Source organism: Ochotona curzoniae, unplaced genomic scaffold (assembly GCF_017591425.1).
Source record: "Ochotona curzoniae isolate NIBS_2020 unplaced genomic scaffold, NIBS_Ocur_1.0 scaffold_1037, whole genome shotgun sequence".
NCBI lineage: Eukaryota > Metazoa > Chordata > Mammalia > Lagomorpha > Ochotonidae > Ochotona > Ochotona curzoniae.
In genome coordinates this window covers 21,726,382-21,748,817 of record NW_024467083.1, presented here as the reverse complement: position 1 = coordinate 21,748,817, position 22,436 = coordinate 21,726,382, and the positions used below count along the sequence as shown (strand labels likewise).

At 40.2% G+C, this 22,436-nt stretch overlaps 1 protein-coding gene across 3 annotated transcripts in view; it reads left to right on the top strand.

Annotated features, from left to right (window-relative positions):
• Window positions 1-22,436, top strand: part of PTPN22 (protein tyrosine phosphatase non-receptor type 22) — a 62,212-nt gene that overhangs the window by 28,537 nt on the left and 11,239 nt on the right. Inside the window, exons 11-18 of one of the 3 annotated variants that reach the window (XM_040998303.1) lie at window positions 15-101; window positions 9,218-9,294; window positions 9,517-10,259; window positions 12,605-12,685; window positions 12,840-12,970; window positions 15,510-15,537; window positions 19,538-19,624; window positions 19,859-19,974. In XM_040998303.1, coding sequence (XP_040854237.1) covers window positions 15-101; window positions 9,218-9,294; window positions 9,517-10,259; window positions 12,605-12,685; window positions 12,840-12,970; window positions 15,510-15,537; window positions 19,538-19,624; window positions 19,859-19,974 — 1,350 coding nt within the window. Of the gene's footprint in view, window positions 1-14; window positions 102-9,217; window positions 9,295-9,429; window positions 10,260-12,604; window positions 12,686-12,839; window positions 12,971-15,509; window positions 15,538-19,537; window positions 19,625-19,858; window positions 19,975-22,436 lie in introns of all 3 variants that reach the window. The other 2 variants (XM_040998302.1, XM_040998301.1) reach the window with 2 other exon arrangements.

Here is a 22,436-nt window from a genome sequence, read left to right as displayed (position 1 = left end):
ATGACAATCCTCAGGAACAGTATGAACTGGTCTACAGTGCTGTGTTGGAACTCTTCAAGAGACACATGGACGTTATCAGAGAGAAACACCCGCAAATGGAGGTAAAGTTTGAACTGGAATTCTGTTCCCCCAGCCCTGTTTTTAAATTTTTTTTCTATGCTTGTTTTTGATCAGCGATCTCAGATTTGTCATTAAGACTTCCCTACAGCTAACCTAGAGCGTCAGGTGTGCATAGGATTGTGTTGGGAAACTGTAGCAAAGGACAACTCGTTTGAGGGTATTTAAGTTAGAGCACTGACCTTTTGGTTCACCTATTATGTACAATTTCCAGCTAAATTTAGCAACAGTCTACGTACTGTGGGGGAAGAAAAGAGCAGTGTGTGCGTTGCTCCCAATTTTTGTGCTGCATTAGAAATGAGAGTAACAGGGCCAGGTGGCATGGCCTAGCGGCTAAAGTCCTCACCTTGAACGCACCAGGATCCCATATGGGCACTGGTTCTAATCCTGGCAGCTCCACTTCCCATCCAGCTCCCTGCCTGTGGCCTGGGAAAGCAGTCGAGAACAGCCCAAAGCTTTGGGACCCTGCGCCCGCGTGGGAGACCCGGAAGAGGCTCCTGGCTTCGGATCGGCATAGTATCGGCCATTGCACTCACCTGGGGAATGAATCATTGGACGGAAGATCTTCCTCTCTGTCTCTCCTCCTATCTGTATATCTGACTTTCCAATAAATAAATAAATCCTAAAAAAAAGAAGTGAGAGTAACAAATGCAAACTGAACTCACAGCTTGGTGACTTTTCAGGCTACACTAGTCTTAATGTCATGTCACAGTAATTTTTAAATTTTAGGTTTTAAGATATTCACAAATAAAAGTATGTATATTTATGGTATACAACATGATATGGCAGAATATGGATACATTGTGGGATAACAAATGAAGCTCATTAACATTTCATATCACGTGCTTATCATACTTTATAGTGAGACCATTTAAGATCCACTCTTTGGCATTTTTCAAGTATGCAACACATTGTTCTAAACTATGTTACCATGTTGTACAATGGATTTAAAATTTTTGTGAAGATTTCTTTTTACAGAATTTTATTTATTTAAAAAATATATGTGTTTATTTATGTGCCGAAGAGTGAAAGAAAGCAGAAAAAATAGATAAAGATATTCCAACTTGTGTCCATGTTCCAGATGACCGCAACAGCCACAGCTGGGCTAGGCCAAAGCTAGGAGCCTTCCAGGGTTCCCAAATGGGTGGCAGGGGCACAAGGATTTGGGGCCTCATCTACTTCTCTCCTAGGTGCATTTACAAAAAGTTGGATTGGAAGAGGAATAGCTAATACTTGAACTAGCACTCCTATATGGAATGTTGCTGTTTTATGTGACAGCTTAACCTACATACGGGCCCTAAATCCTTGTTTCTAATTCTTTGGTATAAAACCTGAAATGGAATTGATGTGATCATATGGGATTCTGTTTACTTTTTAAGCAGTCACCATATTATTTTCTATAATAGTTGTACCATTTTATATTACCAATGATAGTACACAATTTCCAATGTCAACATTCTAGCAAACACTTAAAAATATATTTTATTTATTTGAAAATCAAAGTTAGAGAGATATCTCCCATATGCTGATGCACTTCCCAGATGGGCACAATGGTCAGGCGGGGTTAGGCTGAAACCAGGAAATAGAAGCTTATTTCAACTCTCCCACATGGGTACTTGGGAGATCTGATGCTTTTCCCAAGCCATTAGCAGGGAGCTGGATTGGAAGTTAAGCAGCTGCATATGTCCAGTGCCAATAATGGGATGCCGGTATCAGAGGGGGCAGTGGCTTTATCTACGACACAACAATGACCCCTGTTTTGTTTCAGATGGTAGCTATCCAAAAGAGAGTGAAGTGGTATCTCATTTGGTTTCTTAAAAATATTTATTTAATGGAAAGGCAGAAGGAAAGAAGGCATCTTCCATTTGCTGGTTCATTTCCCAAATGCCCAAAGAGCCAGGGGTCGGCCAGGTGGAAGGCAGCGGCTTAGAATGCAGTATGATCTCTGGTATGGATGGTAGGGACCCAGATCCTTGAACCGTCACTTGCTACTTCCTAGGGTTGGATATTAGCTGTAAGCTGGAATCAGAAGCAGAGCCGTGACTTTCATCTGGGTCCCCCACATGGGTGGCAGGGGCACTGTTTTTCACTGCTCCCAGGGCACATTAGCAGGGAACACAATCAAAAGTGGAGCAGCTGGAAATCAAACAAGAACTTATATGGTATGCTACCATTATAGGTAGTGGCTTAATCCACTATGACATAGTGGCAGCCTCCCAAATTGTTTTTATTTTGATTTTATAACCAAAAAACATAATGCAAATTCAATGTTAAAGCTTTTCCCTTATGTTTTCTTCTAAGAGTTGTATAGTTTGAGTTTTAACTTTAGATCATTGATGCATACTGAATTAATTTGTTCTACTTCCTGAAAAAATTGATTTATTTTCTTTTATTTGAAAGGCAGAGAGAGAGAGAGAATCTTCAGTCTGCTTTTTCACACCTTAATGCCCATAATGGCCAGGACTGTTGAAGTCAGGTACCTAAAACTTTATCTAGGTCTCTCTCATGGGAAGCAGTGGATCAAGTATTTAAGCCATCATTTGCTGTCTCCAAGAGTGCACATTAGCAGGAAGCTAGATTGAAAGCGGAGAGGGTCCCATCCTAATTGGAGGCTCACATGAGTCTGCAACCCCTTTACCTTTGTAATAAACATTAAAATCGTTCATAATAATAATAAAAGAAAGCGGAGAGGGTCCAATATTGTGGTACATTGGGTTAAGCCAGCACCTGCGATGCTGGCATTCCATAAGGGGCACAGTGGTCGAGTGCTGGCCACTCCCCCTTCTTATCCAGTTTTCTGTTAATGCACCTGCTAAAGCAGTGAAAGATGACCGAAGTGTTTGGGTCCCTATACCCATGTGTGGGAGACATAAATGAAGCTCCAGGCTCCTGCCTTTGGTTTAGCCCAGCCCTAGTCATTGCAGTCACCTGGGGAGCTAACCAGAGAATCCAAGCTTTCTTGCTTTCTCTCTTTCCCTTTGTAACTTTTTCAAATAAACATTTGGTCTTAAAGAAGAAGAAAGTGGAGAAGCCAGAACTCAAACCAAGCATTTTTGTATGGGATGCAGGTGCCTCAAGAAACATTTCAACTGCTATGCCAAAAGCACATAACTTAATATTTGTGCTATATAAGGGACAGGTTTCATTTTTTGGCTTGTGGGTATCTAATTTTCTCAGCAACATCTATGAAAAGATTGTTCTAGTCTCATTAAATAATTTTGGTTGTTTTGTTAAAAGTCAATTGCCCTCCAGATGTGAGGATGCATTGCAGTGTGCATCCCTGCTTTCGAAACAAAGATGAACTCCCAGGGAAACTGTTAGACGTGTCTGCACAATGGGATGCTGGACTGTAACATTGTCTGAACCAGCAATGTTACACTTAAAGGACACTTTAAGGGCACACTTAAATAACAAACTGATGGAATTATAACTCCTTATGAGGGACTGTGTTGCTGTAGTAGTATGGGGGAAACCAGTCGGGGGTGGGAATTTGGGAGCGGAATCCCAGACTCCATGGAATTGTACCATAAAATTCAAAATTAAAAATAAAAATTAAAAAAAGGTCAATTGTGCATGAGGCCAATGCTGTGACACAGGAGGTTAAGCCTTCGCCTTGGGTGCTGGCATCCTTTACACTCACTAGTACAAGTGCTGGCTGCTTCACTTCCAATCCAGCTCCCTGCTAATGTACCTGGGAAAGCAGTGAAAGATATCCACAAGGGAGACCTGGAAGAGGTTCCTGGCTTCAGTCTGGCACAACTTGCTGTTGCAGCTATTTGGGAAGTGAACCACTGGACTGAAGAGCTCTGAATATGTCTTTCCTTTTCTGTCACTCAGCCTTTCTAATTAATTACATGCAACAGCATAAATGTATCATTTAGTTTCATTTCCATGAGCTTTTAAAATTTTCTTACATATGAACATTTATTTGTAATCTCTGTTCTGTTCCATTTGTCCATAGTCTACCCTATGCCACTACCACATACACATAGAGGTAGAAAGAGAGCTCCCATCCTCTGGTTCACTCCCCTAACTCCTGCAACAGCTGGGACTTGGCCAAGTCAAAGCCAGGAGCTGGAAACGCAATCTGGATAATAGGGACACAATTACTTGAAGTATAAACACTGCCTCTCAGGGTCTGCATTAACAGGAAACTAGACTCAGAAGCCAAAGTCAGATATCAAACCCAGGTACTTGGACACAGAATGTGGGCCTCTTAACTATTGTTTTAGTTATTAGGCTAAGCATGCACTCCTGTAGCAAAAAGAAATTTTAAAGATTTTAATTTTTATCAGAAAGGCAGACTTATAGAGAGAGGGAGAGACAGAAAGGTCTACTGTCTGTTGGTTCACTCCCCAAATTGCCACAACAACTGGAGCTGAGCCAATCTGAACCAGGAGCCAGGAGTTTCTTCCAGGTCTCCTATTTAGGTCCATGGTCCCAAGATTTTAGGTCATCTTAGACTGCTTTCCCAGGCCATAAGCAGGGAGCTTGATGGATGGTGGAGTAGCTGGGACATGAGCCGGTGCCCATATGGGATCCTGGCACATGCAAGGCAAGGATTTAGCCGCTGAGCCATTATGTCCATGTAGCAAATTTTGAAACTAGGAAGTATAAGTCTTTTAACTTTGCTGTTCTTTTTAAGGTTGTTATGTCTATTCAGTATTTCTTGAGTTTCTATATGAATTTTAGAATGAATTTTTCTCTTTCTGAAAAAGAACCATTGAGCTTTTCAGAGGGATTACATTGAAACTGTAGATCACTTTGAGTGGTATTGCGTTTTATGCTTCATAAACATGGTATCCACTTATTTATGTGTAATTTCTTTTAGCAACACTTTGTAGTTTTCAGTTTACAATTCCTTTGCCTCCTAAATTTATTTCTAAGAATTTTGTGCTTTGTGTTGTCACTGTAGATAGAATTGTTTTAATTATTTTTTCAAATTATTCACTGCTTGTGTTTAGGAATGCAGCTGGTTTCTGTGTGTTGATTTTATATCTAGAAGCGTGGCTAGATTTGTTTATTATTATTATTATTATTTATTGCATTTATTTCTAAATGCAAGTATAAGATCATGTCATTGGAAAATAGGATTTTATCTCTTCTCTCTGATGTGGAAGCCTTTTATGTTTTTCTTTCCTACTCAGGCTAGAATTTTATAACTACAGAAACTTCAACCTTATGTTGAACAGAAGTGACAAATTTGGCATCCTTTGCTATTCTTGATTATAGAGGGAAATTTTGAAGTCTTTTACGATTGAGTATGATGTTAGCTATTGGCTTTCACATATGACCTCCATATTTTGAACACATTTCTTTATACCCTTAGTTTGCTAAACATTTTTATCATGATTTTTTTCCTGTATCAATAGAGATTATATGGATTTTTTCTCCTTTATCTTACCAGTGTGAGTTACGTGAGTTTTGTGTGTTAGACTATTCCCATTTGCTCATGGTATACAAAAACTCGTATTTGTGACTGAGTTTGATTTGCTGCTATTTTGTTGAGAACTTGTACATCAATACTCACAAAAGATACTGGCCTGCAGTTTTCTTTTCTTTGTGCCCACGTCTGCCTTTGCTATCAAGCAAGTGCTAGTCTCACAGGAGGGGTGAGAGTGTTTTTTCCTACTCAGTGTATTTAAAGAGTTTGTGGAGGATTGGTGTTAATTCTTCATGTGTGGCAGAATTCGCCAGTGTATACTATAGCATTTTTTTTTTCTATTTCTGGATTGTTGTTGTGAGGTTTGTCTTTTTTTTTTTTTTTCCTTTAAGATTTACTTCTGGATTAGAAAGACAAAGCAACAGAGAGAGGAGGTGAGGGAGGTGAGAGAGATATTTCCATACACTGATTCACTTCCCAGACGACCACAAATAGGTATATTTAGGCCAGGCCAACGCCAAGAATCAGCAATTGTTTCCTTGTATTTTAAGATCTTTTACTTTTTAAAAAACATTTATTTTATTAGAAAGACAGACTTTCAGAGAGGAGAGATAGAAAGATCTTTCATCTGTTGGTTCACTCCCCAAATGGCTGCAGTGGCTGGAGCTAAGCTGATCCAAAGCCAGTAGCTTCTTTATAGGTCTCCCAAATGGGTACAGGATCCCAAGGCTTTGGACCATCCTCTACTGCTTTCCAAAGCCATATGCAAGGAACTGTATGGGAAGTGGAGAAGCTGGGACATGAATTGGCACCCACATGGGATGCTGGCACTTGCAGGCAGAAGATTAGCCAATTGAGTCATCACACCAGTCCCCAAGGATCAACAATTACATACTGGCCTCCCTTAAATGAGCCATCTTCTCCTGCTTTCTATTAGAAGGTTTTATTTACTGTCTTTTGTTAGACAGCTTTAGTTACTGACTTAATCTCTTTATGATTATAGATCTATTAAGACTTTATATTTCTTCCTGTCAGTCTTGGCACTTTGTTTATCTCTAGGAATTTGTCTATGTAATGCTAAGTTGGGAATTTGTAGGCACACAATTGCTCATGGTATTCTCTTATAATTCCTTTCATTTTTTTTTTTAATTACAAAGTCAGATATACAGAAAGGAGGAGATAGAGAGGAAGATCTTCCATCTGATGATTCACTTCCCAAGTGAGTGCAACGGCTGGTGCTGTGCTGATCTGGAGCCAGGATCCAGGAACTTCTTTCCGGGTCTCCCACACAGGTGCAGGATTCCAAGGACTTGGGCTGCCCTCGACTGCTTTCCCAGGCCACAAGCAGGAAGCTGGATGGGAAGTGGGGCTGCCAGGATTAGAACAGGTGCCCATGCCGGATTCAAGGCACATTCAAGGCAAGGACTTTAGCCACTAGGCCACATTGCCGGGCCCAATTCCTTTCATTTTTATAGGATTGTTAGTAATGTCAATATTTTGATTTGATTCATTTGAGTCTTTTTTATCCTTAATTTAGCTAAATTTGTAACAATTCTGTTACTTTTTTAAAGCACATATTTCTAGATTTCTTGAATTTGAATTTTTTTTCCTAGTCTTTATCTCATTTGTCTTCACTCTAATTGTAAACATGTCATTCTTTATTCTAGTTTGGGTACAATTTGCTCTTCTTTTTTGTGTTCCTTAAAGTGCAATGTGAAGTCAATTTAGGATCTTCTTCCAGGCACACATACATGACTATAGAATTCCCTCATGGCAATACCTTCACTATTCTGAAGTTTTGGCTTCTATTTTCATTTGTTTTGGGTATTTTCTAATTTCTCTTGTGATTCCTTTTTTGACTCATTGGTTGTTGAATTGTGATTTCAGATATTTGTGAATTTCCAAGTTTTCCTATTATGAGCATGAAAGATACTGCATATGATCTCAGTCCCTTTGTTTTATTGGCTGATTCAGTGAGACAGTAAGAGCTATCTTGTGGAATATTCCATGTGTACTTGGAAAGAATGTGTATAAGAGTACTTCTAACATTGGAAAATGGCATTGAAAGCTTATTTTTAGTGCAATACTTTTTGAAATTCTTACGTAGCTTTTTCTTGCACTCTCCATGAACCACATGCAGGACCCTCATGTGCTGCTGTTTGGTGGAGTATTCTAGTACGTTTGTCAGATATGGTTGGTTCCTGGCATTCTCCAGGTCCTTTATTTCCTTATTGATCTTTCCTTTTTATACTGGCTGTTGAAAGTGGGATATGGAAGTCATTAAGGTGGTCTGTTAGCACTTCTATAACATGCATTTCAAATGAACGACATTTACACATCAGCAACTTGTTTGCTCAAAATTCTGGAGCTGGAAGTCTGAAGTCCAGGCATTGGCAGAGCCATGCTCTCTCTAATAGCTCAAAGAGAAGAAGCTTTCTTGTTTCCCTCTTTTTTTCTTTTTTCAGCAACTCCTGCTATTTATTGGGTTTTCAGCATATTATGTCAGAATCTGCTTCCATCATCACATGGCCTCCCTGCGTGTTTGTTTTCTATTTTTGTAAAGAAGCAAGTGATTGAATCAGGATCCACCTTAATCCATTCTATCTCATCTTAACTAACTACACTTGCAAGGACTCTATTTCCAAATAAGATCAAAGTCTCAGATATCAAAGTTTAGATTTCAGCTTACCTTTGTGGGAGACACCATTAATCATCAATAACAGAAGATATCTTAAAACCATACTTCATTTATATCTGAATATGTTAACATCGCTGAAATCAAGGATGTATTTTACACTCAATGGTATCCACAAACCACACTGACAAATCACATGACCTGATAGTTGCTACACAGATGATGAAGATTAACAGTGGCTGGGCAGATGTGGGAGTTTGATTTCAGGTTGGGTGGTTGGAGGTTTCCTTATGCAGAGGATAATTATATGGCGACCCAATCATGTAGATAAATTCAGCAATATAAAATATGGTGCAAGAGAGTGTAAGTCAGAAGAACAGTAGCTGTGAGCCTTGAATCGGAAAAAAGTTTAGCTTGCTAAAAGAATGACATACTTGGAATGCAGTAAGGAGGAAGCTATTAACTTTAAGGTTAAGAAGCTAAAATTTCTGAAGGTAGAACATTATTTTTTATTTTATTTGGAAGGCAAAGGGAGAGAGAACACAAAACAGATGTTCCATTTCCTAGTTCACTTCCCAAATACCCACAGCAGCCTGGAGTGAGCCAGGCTGAAGCCAGCAAACCACAATTAACCCATGTTAGTGGCAGAAACTCAAGTAATTGATCTATCACTGCTGACCCCAGGGTGTGCCTTAGCAGGAAGCTGACATTAGAGTGAAGCCAGGACTTGAGTCAGGCATTCCAAAATGGTATATGGTTATCTCCAAAGGCTTTATCATTGATTGCATGTAATATCCACCTCTGTTGGGTGCTCTTCAGACTGAAGTAAGCCCCAAGAACATTTCACAATGCCCAATTTAAAAGGTTGTTATAAACAATCCCTTCTAGTTTCTGGAACACTGACAATTCTTTATTCTGACCCTTTTCTTGTAAGTAGATGAACAAGTTCTTGCTGGGTTCAATATTTCAGAAATCTTTTATTATTTCAATCTTCATACTTCCTGAGAAATTATTTCTCATCCTTTTGAGTATTAACATATCTCATTCACTAAAAACCAACCACTGTCTTTCCTCTCTTGAAGATTCAAACGAAGTATTCAATTCCTGAGCAACATCCCACTCTACAAGCAGGTACTCATTCTCCAACTTTACCCACAGAGTGAGTAATAATTTTCATATCTACATGTTGGCTAATTATGTCTTTGTCAGAGAAATGAACCTCACCATTGTATTTGTAATTCCAATGCTAGGAAGAGGTCTTTGAAATGGGTTGTCATTACTCTTCTTGTTTCAGCACCATAAAAGAAGTAAAAATGATGAACCAGCAGAGCGAACGGAGGACAAAGGCAGAAAATACTGAAGCTTCTTCCTTTGACTTTAGGACTTCCCAAATATGTGCAGAAGAGGGGTTAGATGTATACTCCAACAAACTGAACGCTTCCTTTGACTTCTTGGAATTAAATTATGATTGCAACAGAAATGCTGACGTGACCACGAAATGGCAACCAAAGGCTTTTCCAAGAGTTGGAGAACCTCTCCAGAAGCATCAAAGTTTGGACTTCAGCTCCATTTTGCTTGGGACATCATGTCCTAATTTCAAACCTGCAGATGCAACGGGAAAACATTTTAACTCAAAGGGACTAGTGGTACGGACCAAATCAACTCCCTTTGAACTGTTACAGCAGAAAGAAACCGACAAATCAGACATTCGAGAAGATCTTTCTTCCTTGGAATCTCGACGCCACAATTCTTGCCTGGGGCATATGCAGGATCCAAAAGTAATGCATGTTTCTTCAGCAGAACTAAATTCTTCACTGTCATATGATGCTAAGCACCAAAGTTGCAATGCTTCGCCTATAAGCCAGTGTGATTCTAACTCTTTTAACATATACTCTTACATGTCTCTAGTAGAAGATCCCTATTTTTCCTCATTGCCTCCAAGTTGTGCTGGCTCTAAGATGTCTCTTGATTTTCCTGAGAAAGAAGAGGAAACTAGTTATCCTTGTTCTCTGATGCCAACATCTTCTTCAACTCTCTTCTCTTACTACAATTCTCATGATTCTTTGGCACCAAATTCTCCAGCTGGTGTTTCCCTACCACCAAACCAACCGGCCACTGTTGGTGGTAAGTTATTTCTTGAAGTTTGTATAGCATTTTATTTATTTTGTATCTATAGAAGAATTTCTTCCTACCCTCCTCTTTCTACTCCTTTTCCTTCTCTTTTTTCTTCCCTCTCCTCAAATTAATAAATCCTGAAGTGTTTTTATGATGTGGTAAGTTGAAAACAGCAATAGCATGTAACAGTCTACTTAACAGGCAGGAGTGGAGGCAGTTAGATCTGGCATATCAAGTGTGTCAAGAAAACTTCTAAAGAAGGCAAGCCTTATTCCTAGAAATATGTTTTGAAGGCCACAATTTACCCTTACCATATAGAAGCAGCTTCCCCCTGCCTCCCAAAAATAGCAGAAAAATCTGACCAACAGCATCACATGGTCAACCCAGAATTTTTGTTTTATAATTGTATGCCTATAATGAGTTGATAATATTGCCAAGAATTGAGTCTTCTTCCTGTAGGAGTCAGAGGGGAAGAACATAATTTCCTACTCTTTTGTAGTAACTTTAGTAGATAAAACTATTGTATTTAACATTTGTATCCAACTTATATGTACTTAAATGTTTTCTGTCTGAATTACACATTACTTTACCTTACTGAGTAGTTGAAGAATAGAAGTGATATCCTGTTGGAGATAATTATAAGTTGATATAGGAGAAGGGAAAGCAAAGTGTAAGTTTAACATCTTGGGCATCATCAGATAATTTATAAAGAGCATTCTAGACAGGAAATAAACCCAGACAGGAAGCAAAATAACCTTTCGCTCTATCACATTTTTATTGTTTTCCTTTGTAAAATGTTTTTACTTTTCTTTTTTGAAGTTATCTTATTTTCATTTCTTTGAAAGGCAGAGACACAGAGAAAGAGAGACCTTCTATCTGTTGGTTCACTCATCAAATGCTTGCAATAGCTAAGGCTGGCCCAGGCTAAGCAGGGCATCTCAGATACTGGCAGCAGGGACTAGCCAATTGAGCCAACACCTGCTGCTACCCAGAGTGTTCGTTAGTTTGTAACTGAATGGGAGGTGGAGCCAGGACTTAAATCAAGTCTGACATGGGATATGGGTATCCCAAGAAGTGCCTTAACTGCAGAGCTAATATCCCCACCCTGACCCCTTTTTAGTTTCTTAAATAAACACATGTAAATACAGTTTGTAGCTTTGATCTAAATCTAAGAAATCCCTTCTGTTCAGATTATATGCTTGGATCTTGCTTTAAATTTTAAAGATTCTTTTTCCTAGATAGTAACAATACCTTAGGCTTCTCAGAGCATCAACATCACTAAAAAAACAATCCTTAGTTCCAATTTATTGTAGCAACATTGACATATGTGCCATCTGGTGGTAGTTTCTTATAATAGCATTGACAATTTTCTATACAAATTCTGTTTCTATGGAAATATTGAAAGTCATTTTATACTGATTTGAAAAAGAAATCCATAGTATTGGATTCAGTGAAGAATAAAAAAGAGATTCTAAAATCTTTAGGATTCTATTTAATGTGTAATTGAGTCTTTGACATATCAAAATGCTCTATAATGCTTTATTATGTGTTGCATATAAAACAAAAGGAAAGCGTATATTTAGAAAATAATTCAAAGCATCCAAGATTAATAGAGTTTTCATATTATGTTAATCGATGCTCAGTGACTCAATCAAAATACTTAGGTGGGGCGGCACTTTGGCACAGCTTAAGCTGCCACTTGGATTGTCAGTACTCCATACCAGGATTCTAGCTTAAGTCCTGGCTGCTCCACTTCTAATCAGCTCTCTTCTGATATACCTGGGAAAAAAGCAGAAAATAGCCAACATACTAAGGCCCCTGTCATCCATGTGGCAGACAGATATGGAGCTCCTGGCTCCTCGCTTTGTCTTGGCTCAGCCCTGGCTGTTGCAGGCATTTGGGGGAATGAACCAGCAGGTGGAAGATTCTCTCTCATTCTTAACATGAGATTGGAACGGGCCTGGCGCAATGGCGCAGTGGTTAAGGTCCTCGCCTTGCACATCCGGGATCCCATATTGGACGCCCGTTCTAATTCCAGTAGCCCCACTTCCCATCCAGCTCCCTGCCTGTGGCCCGGGAAAAGCAGTCGAGGACGGCCCAAGGCTTTGGGACCCTGCACCCGCATGGGAGGCCCAGAAGAGGCTCCTGGCTTCGGATTGGCTCAGCTCGAGCCGTTGTGGCCACTTGGGGAGTGAATCATCGGACGGAAGATCTTCCTTTCTGTCTCTCCTCTCTGTATATCCACCTTTCCAATAAAAAAATAAATCTTTTTTTAAAAAAAGATGAGATTGGAACATAAGCATTGCTGTTGGCTTGTTCTCATGTCAAATTGTCGTTGTATATTTGGATACCAGCTTCTCCAGTGGTTGATGATGAAATCCCTCCTCCCCTTCCTGAGCGGACACCCGAGTCCTTCATTGTGGAGGAGAAGCCTGGTGAGTGCATTTCAGGACATGGGAAACCAAGTGTGTGTTACCTGTGGTGCCTCTCAGGTGCTTTCAGGGGTCTGTGTGCTGCTGCTGAGTGACACTGGGTTTCTGGAAGAGCAACACTCTCCCTAAGAACTGGACTGTACTCACTTTCTTCCAGGAGAATTCTCACCTGGTATTCCAAAGTGTTCGTCTTCAGCTGGGCAGGTGAACACTGCAACAGCACAGGAATGGAGTGCAACATCGGAAGCCAAGGAATTTGATGGTTCTGTAAGACAGCGGCCACGTGGGGTCAGTGACTTTTTTTTCCTAACTCTATTCATTTCGATAGTTCCGTTCCCCATGTCTTAAACACCCGCTAATCATCATAAAGTAGATAGAAAATACAAAACAAGGTGCTAGAAGATGGATGTAGGGATTTGAAGGACATAGAAAAGATGCAATTCACGACCATCACTTGTAGATGAAATCAAGGATATGGACCCACGTCTTTATTTTTGTGTCTGTTTATGGAAACAAAGCAAAAGTGAAAAAAAACAGATTTAAAATGTATGAGATCCCTTTGGACTGGAAGTGGCAGAGGGAAATTCAGTTAAAGGGGAGATAGTTGAGCTGATTCTTAAAGGATTGATGAGGCAAAAAATGAATGGTCTGTAAGTAGATAGCTTGTTCACTCAAGCCACTTCATGGGCTGCTTCATGTTAGCTGTGAAAATGCATTAAAGATAGCCATTATTGAAATGTCATTTGTGCATATTATTTCAGATAAAATTTTTGGAATAACATTTCCTGCTACTGAAATGAGAACCTACACCTTTAACAAAAGTCATCAAACAGTTGAAAGTGCTTCCAAGGAAGGGCAGTGTTTGGTTTCAGATGCTGCTTGGGATGTTTGCATCCCGTAAGGAGCACCCGGCTTAGAGTTCCAGCTCCACTTCTGATTCCAGATTTCTGCTTAACACACATCCTGGGGGGCAGCAGGTGATGGCTGAAGTCCTGGAGTCCCTGTACCCACATAGGAAACAGATTCCATTCTAAGCATCCTGGCCCAGCCCTGAGTATTATGGCATCTACCAGCAGATGAAAGACTTCTCTTTCTGTGTCTCTCTACCCTTCAAATAAATGAATGAAAACAAGAATGCCTCTAGGGACAGTCAATATGCTTAGCAATTAAGACAACATATCGCATACTTGAATATGTGGGTTCAGTACTCAGCTCTTGCATTAGCTTACAGCTAATGCAGCCTGACAGGTGGAGGTGATGGCTTCAGTTCTCTCAAAGGGAAAAACTGGATTGGAACTTGGCCTAGCCCAGGCTGTTGTGAGCATTTAAAGGGTTGAACATGGGCCCAGCGTGATAGTGTAGTGGTTAAAGTCCTCGCCTTGCACGCACTGGGATCCCATATGGTTGCCTGTTCTAGTCCTGGCGGCCCCACTTCCCATCCAGCTCCCTGCTTGTGGCTTGGGAAAGCAGTTGAGGATGGCCCAAAGCCTTGGGACCCTGCACTCGCGTGAAAGACCTGGAAGAATTCCTGGCTCCTGCCTTCGGATTGGCTCAGCTCCAGCTGTTGTGGTCACTTGGGGAGTGAACCATCGGACAGAAGATCTCCCTCTCTGTCTCTCCTCTTCTATATATTTGCCTTTCCAATAAAAAATAAATCTTTAAAAAAAGTAAATAGAGGGTTGAACCAAAGAAAGGGAGATCTGCCTCTCAAATAATATATAAACATAGTGGCTGGCACCGTGGCTTAACAGGCTAATCCTCCATCTGCAAGCACTAGCATCACATAAGGGCACTGGTTCATGTCCCAAATGCTCCACTTCTCATCCAGCTCACTGCTTGTGGCCTGGAAAGGCAGCAGATTATGGCCTAAAGCTTTGGGTTCTTTACACTGGAGGAGGCTCCTTCTTTTGGCTTCAGATTGGCTCATCTCCAGCCAATGGGGCCATTTGGGGAGTGAACCAGCAGATGGAAGATCTTTCTGTTTCTCCTCACTGCCTTTCTAATAAAAATAAAAATTTTAAAGATTTATTTACTTTTTTGGAAAGTCAGATTTACAGAGAGAAGAGAAAGACAAATCTTTGATCCACTGGTTCACCCCCCAAATGCCCAACAGCTAGAGCTGAGCTGATCCAAAGACAGGAGCCAGGAGCTTCTTCTTGTTCTCCATATGGGTGTAGGGTCCCAAGGCTTTGACCCATTGTCCACTGCTTTCCCAGGCTGTAAGCAGGGAACTGGAAAGAAAGTAAAGCAGCCAGGACACAAATCAGTGCCCATATGAGATCCCGGCATGTGCAAGGCAAGGATTTAGCCACTGGGTCACCATGCCAGGAAAAATTCATAAACATTTTTTAAAAGAAGGAAAAAAGTGCCTATATTATAATGCTGATAGGCAAAGACTCTATCCCTCTAAAATATACAATAATTTTAATGTACTGATGATTGCTATCATTATTATTACATACACTGTAGTCGTCTTTATCTCAACTCCAGAGCAAAGCACAATCACTCCTCTTCCAATGTCATTAAATAGCTTCAACTTCAACAACTTACCTCAAACTAAAATGTCAGGGAAATGTTCAAGGTGAGAAAAAACAAAAACAAAAACAAAAAGGATCAATGTGGGACTATCTTCTCTGAGGTATAAAAATCACTGAAAGAGTTAAGGATCTTTTTTATAATTCAGCACACATATCAATTACAGACATCACATTCTGCATTGTATAACTGTAGCTCTAAGAAATGTAATTGTCAGAAAGGCATTTATTGCTTCAACTTGTATAACACATACACATATAATTCATTTTCCACTTTTATTTCTTTCTTTTAGAGAGTAAAACTTCGGAGTCCCAAATCAGGTAAAAACAAAATCTTTTTTTTTTTTTTTTGGCTTTTGATACTATTTTGGATTGTGTCCTGTTAAGAATGGTTCTTATTATAAATTCTATAAATTAATATAAATTATATTTAGATTAACTCCCCTTAGGAAGCTTCATGGTTCCCATAATAGCTTGCATCATTTATTGATTTATCTGTGGCTTTCCCAGACTAGGGATTTTGTTTTGTCATAGGCAAGGAACTTTCAGATAACACTTTTAGCATTTCCATTATATGGTTTTTATATTTGTCAATAGTGTGATCCTAAAAAAAATGATTTCCAGCCACTTAGTTCTTTTCTTTGCCATTGCTTCTTCAGTAACTTTCCTGAGCTTGTTTTACGTATTGAGTAACAACAATGACTAATACTGATTCCACACTTAGAGGTGTTTTGCAAACATTGTCACAAGTGCAGCTGTCCTTGATGCATGGATTCACATTATCATCTTCTGCACACACAGGAAGTGCTAATATAATATGGAGGTTTCAAAACATGTGCTCTGGGATTAGTGGGACTCTAATTCAAATCCCCTGTGTGTCAAGAACGATCAAAATGCATAACCGTGGCTAAATTACATAATTTCTCTGCCAAATTTTCTCATTTATAAAATGGAGATAATAGAACCCCTTGGGCATTTTGTGAAGATTGAGACAGTGGGTATGAAGCTTTTACTGCAGGGCTTGTCAAACAACAAATCTTCATTAAATGTTATCTATTATAACTTCTATAATATAATCATGAAATGATAATTTACTAAGCAAGTTCTGTGAACTTTACAGTGTTCTAGATTAGCTAGGATATGTAAGAAACTACTTCATGCTTATATTCAAACTGAGTAGATACAATGACTATTCACATGGGAGCATCAAGGGTGAAATGTGCACGATACTGATTATAACCATCAGGAGCCTGGAAAGGCAGGAGGAGAGCACCAGAATGGTTAGGAGAGGCTGCACTAAGAATCTGAGGATGAGGTGCCATGCCATAGTAACCTCTGCCAGCAGCACCAGCACCCCAAATGGGTGCCAGTTTATGTCCTGGCTATTCCGCTTCTGACCCACCTGTCTGCTTTTAGCCAGAGAAAATGGGCCAAAGTCTTGGGATCCTGAACCCACGTGGGAGACCCAGAAGAAGCTCTTGGTTCCTGGCTTTGGATCAGCTCAGTTCTGGCTGTCACAGCCATTTAGGAAGTGAACCAGTAGATGGAAGCTTGCTCGCTCGCTCGCTCTCTGTATCTCCTTTTTCTCTCTGTAACTGACTTTCAAGTACAAATACATCTTAAAAAACAAAATAAAAAAATTTGAAAATAAAAAATTTGAATAGAGAAAAGGGGGATTTCTAGGAACAAGGACAAGCCTAACGATGAGTCAAAGGAAGCCATCAGCATGAAGTGTACAGAGAAGCTGAGTTGGTTATGTTGTTTGTGGAATATTTAAAGTAAATTGGGGTGGTTAAGATGTGGCAGGGGCATGTGTTGCTGTGGGCCAAGCCATGGCCTGTGACACCAGCATCCCTATATAAACACTTCAGGGCCAGCTGCTACACTTAAAGTCTGATTCTCTTGCTAATGTACCTCGAAAAGCAACAGAAAATGGTCAGGGTGCTAGGGCACCTGCCTCCCAGGTGGGACACTCAGATGAAGTTTCAGGCTGCTGGTTGCAATATGGTCCAGCCCTGGCCATTGCAGCCATTTGCAGGGTGAATTAGCAGATGGAAGGTCTTTCTTGCTCTGTATGTGTCCCTCTGCCTTTCAAATAAATTAAAGTGTTTTTTTTAAATAATAATAAAAAAAACTAGATGTGGCAATATTCTGGTCTTAAAAGCTAGTCCAATGAATTATCTAGACGAGGCAACTCCTCAAACACAGAAAACAGATTAGTGGTTGGTGGAAAGGGGGAGTAGAGAGACACCTCGTGGGTGTGGAGTTTCCTTTTGGGGGTGGCAAAAACACTCAGGAACCAGACAGGTGATGACTGCACAACACTGTGAATGTACTAAATGTCACCAGTGACAAAACTGACGTGCATTTAACACACACACACACATACAACCACACACACACAGAGGTAGGCAGAACAATTTAGATTTAATGCACTAATATGTACTATGGATTATTCATCAGGATAATATTAAGAGGAAATAGTATTTAAGAAGATATCTATTAGGATATCATTAGCTGACAGCTCTTCTTTTCTTTTCTTTTCTTTTTTTTAAAGCAGAGTTAAGACAGTGAGAGATCCTTCAACCACCAGCTCAATCTCTAAATGGCCACAATGTCCAGGGCTGGGCCAGGAGCTTCTCCTGGGTCTCCTGTGTGGGTATAGGCAGCCCAGCATTTAGGCCATCTTCTGCTGCTTTCCCGGTACATTAGCAGGAAGCTGCCAGGTCTAGAACTGGTACTCAGAAGGGATGCTAGCACTGCATGTGACGGCTCAACCTTCTGCCCTACAGTGCAAGTCCCACAAAGGCAGTCTCAATTCTTAAATATTGCCTACCAGCAAAGTAGAAGAAGACAGACTGTTTGAGAGTAGTTATCAAACATTTATTAAGTTTCTATTGTAAATTAGTTACTGTATTAGATGCTTGCTGGGAAAGTCTTATATTTTTGCATGCTACCCAATGCATAAGAAATGAGCAAAACTTTCTTAATTCTAAGAGAATAAAACCACCAATTACAAGTGAAATTCAGTACTTCACTGAATTTTCATTTTGAAAAGGTATTATTAATGTAACACATCATAGCACTGTATAAGGAAAGCTTATGCCAACAGAATGCCATCTGTATCTTTAGAAGCTTACAGTGTGGGAAAATGGCTCCATGATTTGAAATGCTTTGTTATATTGTAAATTTTAAATTTACTACAATTACCTAGTATACCAATAAATTGACTAATTTCTTCTTATGCAATATCCAGATTGTATTCAATTTTTTAAAATTGTCTCAAAAATGTTTTGTAGTTGGCTTATTTCAATGTTTTTCTTTTTTTAAGAATATTTTTCTTTTTTAAGATTTATTTTCGTTGGAAAGGTAGATTTACAGAGAGAAGGAGAGACAGAGATGATCTTCCATCCACTGGTTCACTCTCCAAATGGCCTCAAAGGCTGGGGCAGAGCTGATCTGAAGCCAGGAGCTTCTTCCGGGTCTCCCACACGGATTTATAGTCCTCTGCTGTCTTCCTAGACCATAAGCAGGGAGCTGGATGGGAAGCAAAACAGCTGAGACATGAACCGGCATTCACATGGAATGTCAGCGTTTGGAGATGGAGAATTAGCCAGTTGAGGCATCCTGCGGGGTCCCAAAGGTTTTTGTTTTTTAAACTTGTAACAGTTCGGTTTAAAAAAATTATTTCATTTATTTGAAGGGCAGTTACAGAGAGAGAAGAGGAAAGAGAAAAAAAGTACTTCCATCTGTTGGTTTACTGTACAAATGGCTGCCAGGGCCAGAGTTGGGCTAGTCTGAAGTGAGGAGCCAGAACCTTCTGCCAAGTCTCCCATGTCAGTGAATGGCCCAAGCACCTCGGCCATCTTTGGTTGCCTTCCCAAGCACATTAACAGGGCTGGATCAAAAGTGGAGCAGTCAGGACTCAAACTGCCATTCACATGGGATACCAGTACCATAGGCAGGCAGAGGCCCTGGTTTTAACTAATTGCATCCTCAAGGTTTTATTTAACACATTCCTCTATCCCCAGGATTTCCTGCAAAACAGTAGTTAGACAATGATTTAATTCAATTCCTTTGGAAGAATATATCTGTGAGTAAGCTATGACTTCTTGGTAAATATGAACACTTCTTGGTAAATATGAACACTTCTTGGTAAATATGGCAAAAGAGGTATAAAGACAAAGTTCTTGAGGCTCTGGTCATTGGTAAGGTAGTTGTAGATTAAGAATGATTAGTTAGGAAAACTGTACAAGGCAGAAAGGGCTCTAAGACCTCTAACTGATGGGCCGCTTGGCTTTGTTGCTTGCTTCTCTCACAGCAGAGCTGCCCCGGGACAGCTCTTCCTCGCCACCACCTCCACTCCCAGAGCGAACTCTGGAGTCCTTCCTCCTTGCTGATGAAGACTGTAAGTGGCAGGAGCTTCACTCCAAAAGAATTATTTAAAAAAATTAGAATGTTAAAAAAGTTGCTAAAGAAAATCCTAAATGGAAAAGGCAAAGAGTAATTACATAGCACAGAAACATGTTTTCAATGCTTAGTATATATACATCAGATAATGCCTACAGAAGTCAAGCTAAGAATTATCCAATGTAACACAAAGGTTAAGAAATTATATCACAACTCTTTTCCTTCACTGAAGGTGTGCTGGCCCAACGTACAGAAACATACTCTAGTAGCTGTCCTGAAGCCGCGGAGAATTCAACCTCTTCAAGACAGACGCTGAAGACTCCTGGGAAAGGCTTTACACGGAGTAAGGTAAAGAAGACAGGAGTTTTCAAAAACATGCAAGAAGCCTACATTCTTTTTTGTTTTTTAAGATTTATTTCATTTTTATTGGAAAGTCAGATATACAGAAAGGAGAGACAGAGAGGAAGATCTGTCCAATGATTCACTCCCCAAGTGAGCGCAATGGCCGGTGCTGTGCCAATCTGAAGCCAGGAGCCTCTTCCGGGTCTCCCACGCGGGTGCAGGGTCCCAAAGCTTTGGGCCGTCCTCAACTACTTTCCCGGGCCACAGGCAGGGAGCTGGATGGGAAGTGGAGCTGCTGGGATTAAAACCGGTGCCCATATGGAATCCCAGCACGTTCAGGGTGAGGACTTTTGCCACTAGGCCACAGCACCGGCCCCCAAAATCAATAAATCTTTTTTTAAAAAAAGAAACTTATAAAACAGAATAACTCAAATTAAAATGGGCAAAAATGTATGACAGATAGTTTAAGGAAAGTGAGTAAGTGTGGTCTTCCCTTTAACATTTGATATGTTCCACATCATTCTTTTTTTTTTTTTTTTTTTTTTTAATAATCTTAGTTTATTAGGGTACAAAGGGTCATGGGCTACAGGGTGAAAGTGGGTAATATCATTGTTTCCACACTAATATAATCATTTTGCCCTGTATCTAGGGTTAGGGGAGTAACAAAGGGGAAAGCCCCACCCTACCTCCCACCCATCCCCCATCCCCAACATGAGGCGCGCTCCAAGGGTCCTGCTCATACAGTTTTGATAGTTCATCAGTTCTGGATTGCTGCCAATCTCTCCGTCCCAACCGTAATGAAACCTATTCAGAGTCCACTGGCTGACAGTCTCTTGATGGTTGGGGTTCCAAGATCAGCAGTTCAGTTGGAGAAATATCCAAAGAAACTTCATCTGAGTTGATCCCAGATCTGATTCTTGAGTGAGTTTGCTAGTACAGACTCCAACACTGTTCGTCACACCAATCAGCTTATGCATATGCTGGTCGTTGCGATTACTGGGTCCGTTCGGCTTCCAGCCCTGTCTTCCTTGTGAACCAATGGGTGTTGTAGTCCAGCTCGATTCTACCCACTTCATACTCGGTCTTCATGCAAATCCACATCATTCTTGATAAGAGAAATACAACACTAAAATGAGTGACACAGCTTTCCATCTATCAGAATAGCAAATTCCAAAGACTTATCCACAGCCTCTGTTTGAGAAGTAGCAGGGAATAAGCATTCTCCATTGTTGATGGGAATGCATACTCCTACAACTTCTGCAGAGAACAATTTTCCTACAGGAGAATTACAAATGCAAACATTCCTTGACCCACGAGTCCCTTCTAGCAAACATGCCTGCACATACATGAGATTACATATGTACCAAGTATTTACTGCAGTAACATTGTAAGAGTAGAAGACTAAAAGCACACAAATGTCACACATAAAGGAACCAATTCCATAAGTCATTTAGAATGTCCATACAATGGAATATCATGCAGCTAAAAAATGAATGAAGATTCTCTTAATGTACCTATAGTTTATTAACTTTTGTTTTAAAAAGGGGACAATATGGGCCTGGTGCAGTAGCCTAGCAGCTAATGTATTTACCTGCATGCTCCAGGATCCCATATAGGCACCGGCTCTAATCCCGGCGGCCCAACTTCCCATCCAGCTCCCTGCTTGTGGCCTGGGAAAGCAGTCAAGGATGGCCCAAAGCCTTGGGTTCCTGCACCCGTGTGGGAGACCTGGAAGCTGCTCCTGGTTTCGGATAGGCAGTTGTGGCCACTTGGGAAGTGAATCATAGGATGGAAGATCTTCCTCTCTGTCTCTTCTGTTTTCTGTATATCTGATGTTCCAATAAAAATAAATAAATCTTTAGAAGAAGGGGGGAGAACAATATGATCTATATGTATATTTACTTTGTTTCTTTTTTATTTTTGACAATCTTTTCATAGTTAATTATGCCACAGAGGTTCAAGGGCTACAGGAAAGTGTGTAAGACTGTCATTTCTACATTTTTTTTTTCTATATCTGAGGTAAAGGGAGAAGCCCCACCCAGTCTCCCGCCCATCCCAGGTCCCCGATGTGGGGCATGCTTCATAAGTAACTCTGGGAAGATGCATAAGAAATGAATAGTGTAACAATAAGAAGAGATGAATAGTGCTTATTTACATGAGAAGGGTTAGACACTAGGTAGATGGAAGACAAAGATGGCAGCATTTTTAATCTGGAGTAAAAATCTGGAGTTTTGTTTTTTTTTTTTTAAAACTTTTGTGTCCGGTCCAACCTGGAGTTTTTGAAGGATTAAATAAATTATTTTGTCTAAAAGTTTCCCTTAGGCAATCGTGGAGTGTCTATTACATGGAAGGACACATTTTTTATTCAGTTAGGGAAACAGAAACATCACAAAGGCATCTGCATACTTCTGAAAAGAGCATGTCGTTAGTCTGTTGGAACAGAATGCCACATGAAAAACATGAAAAGC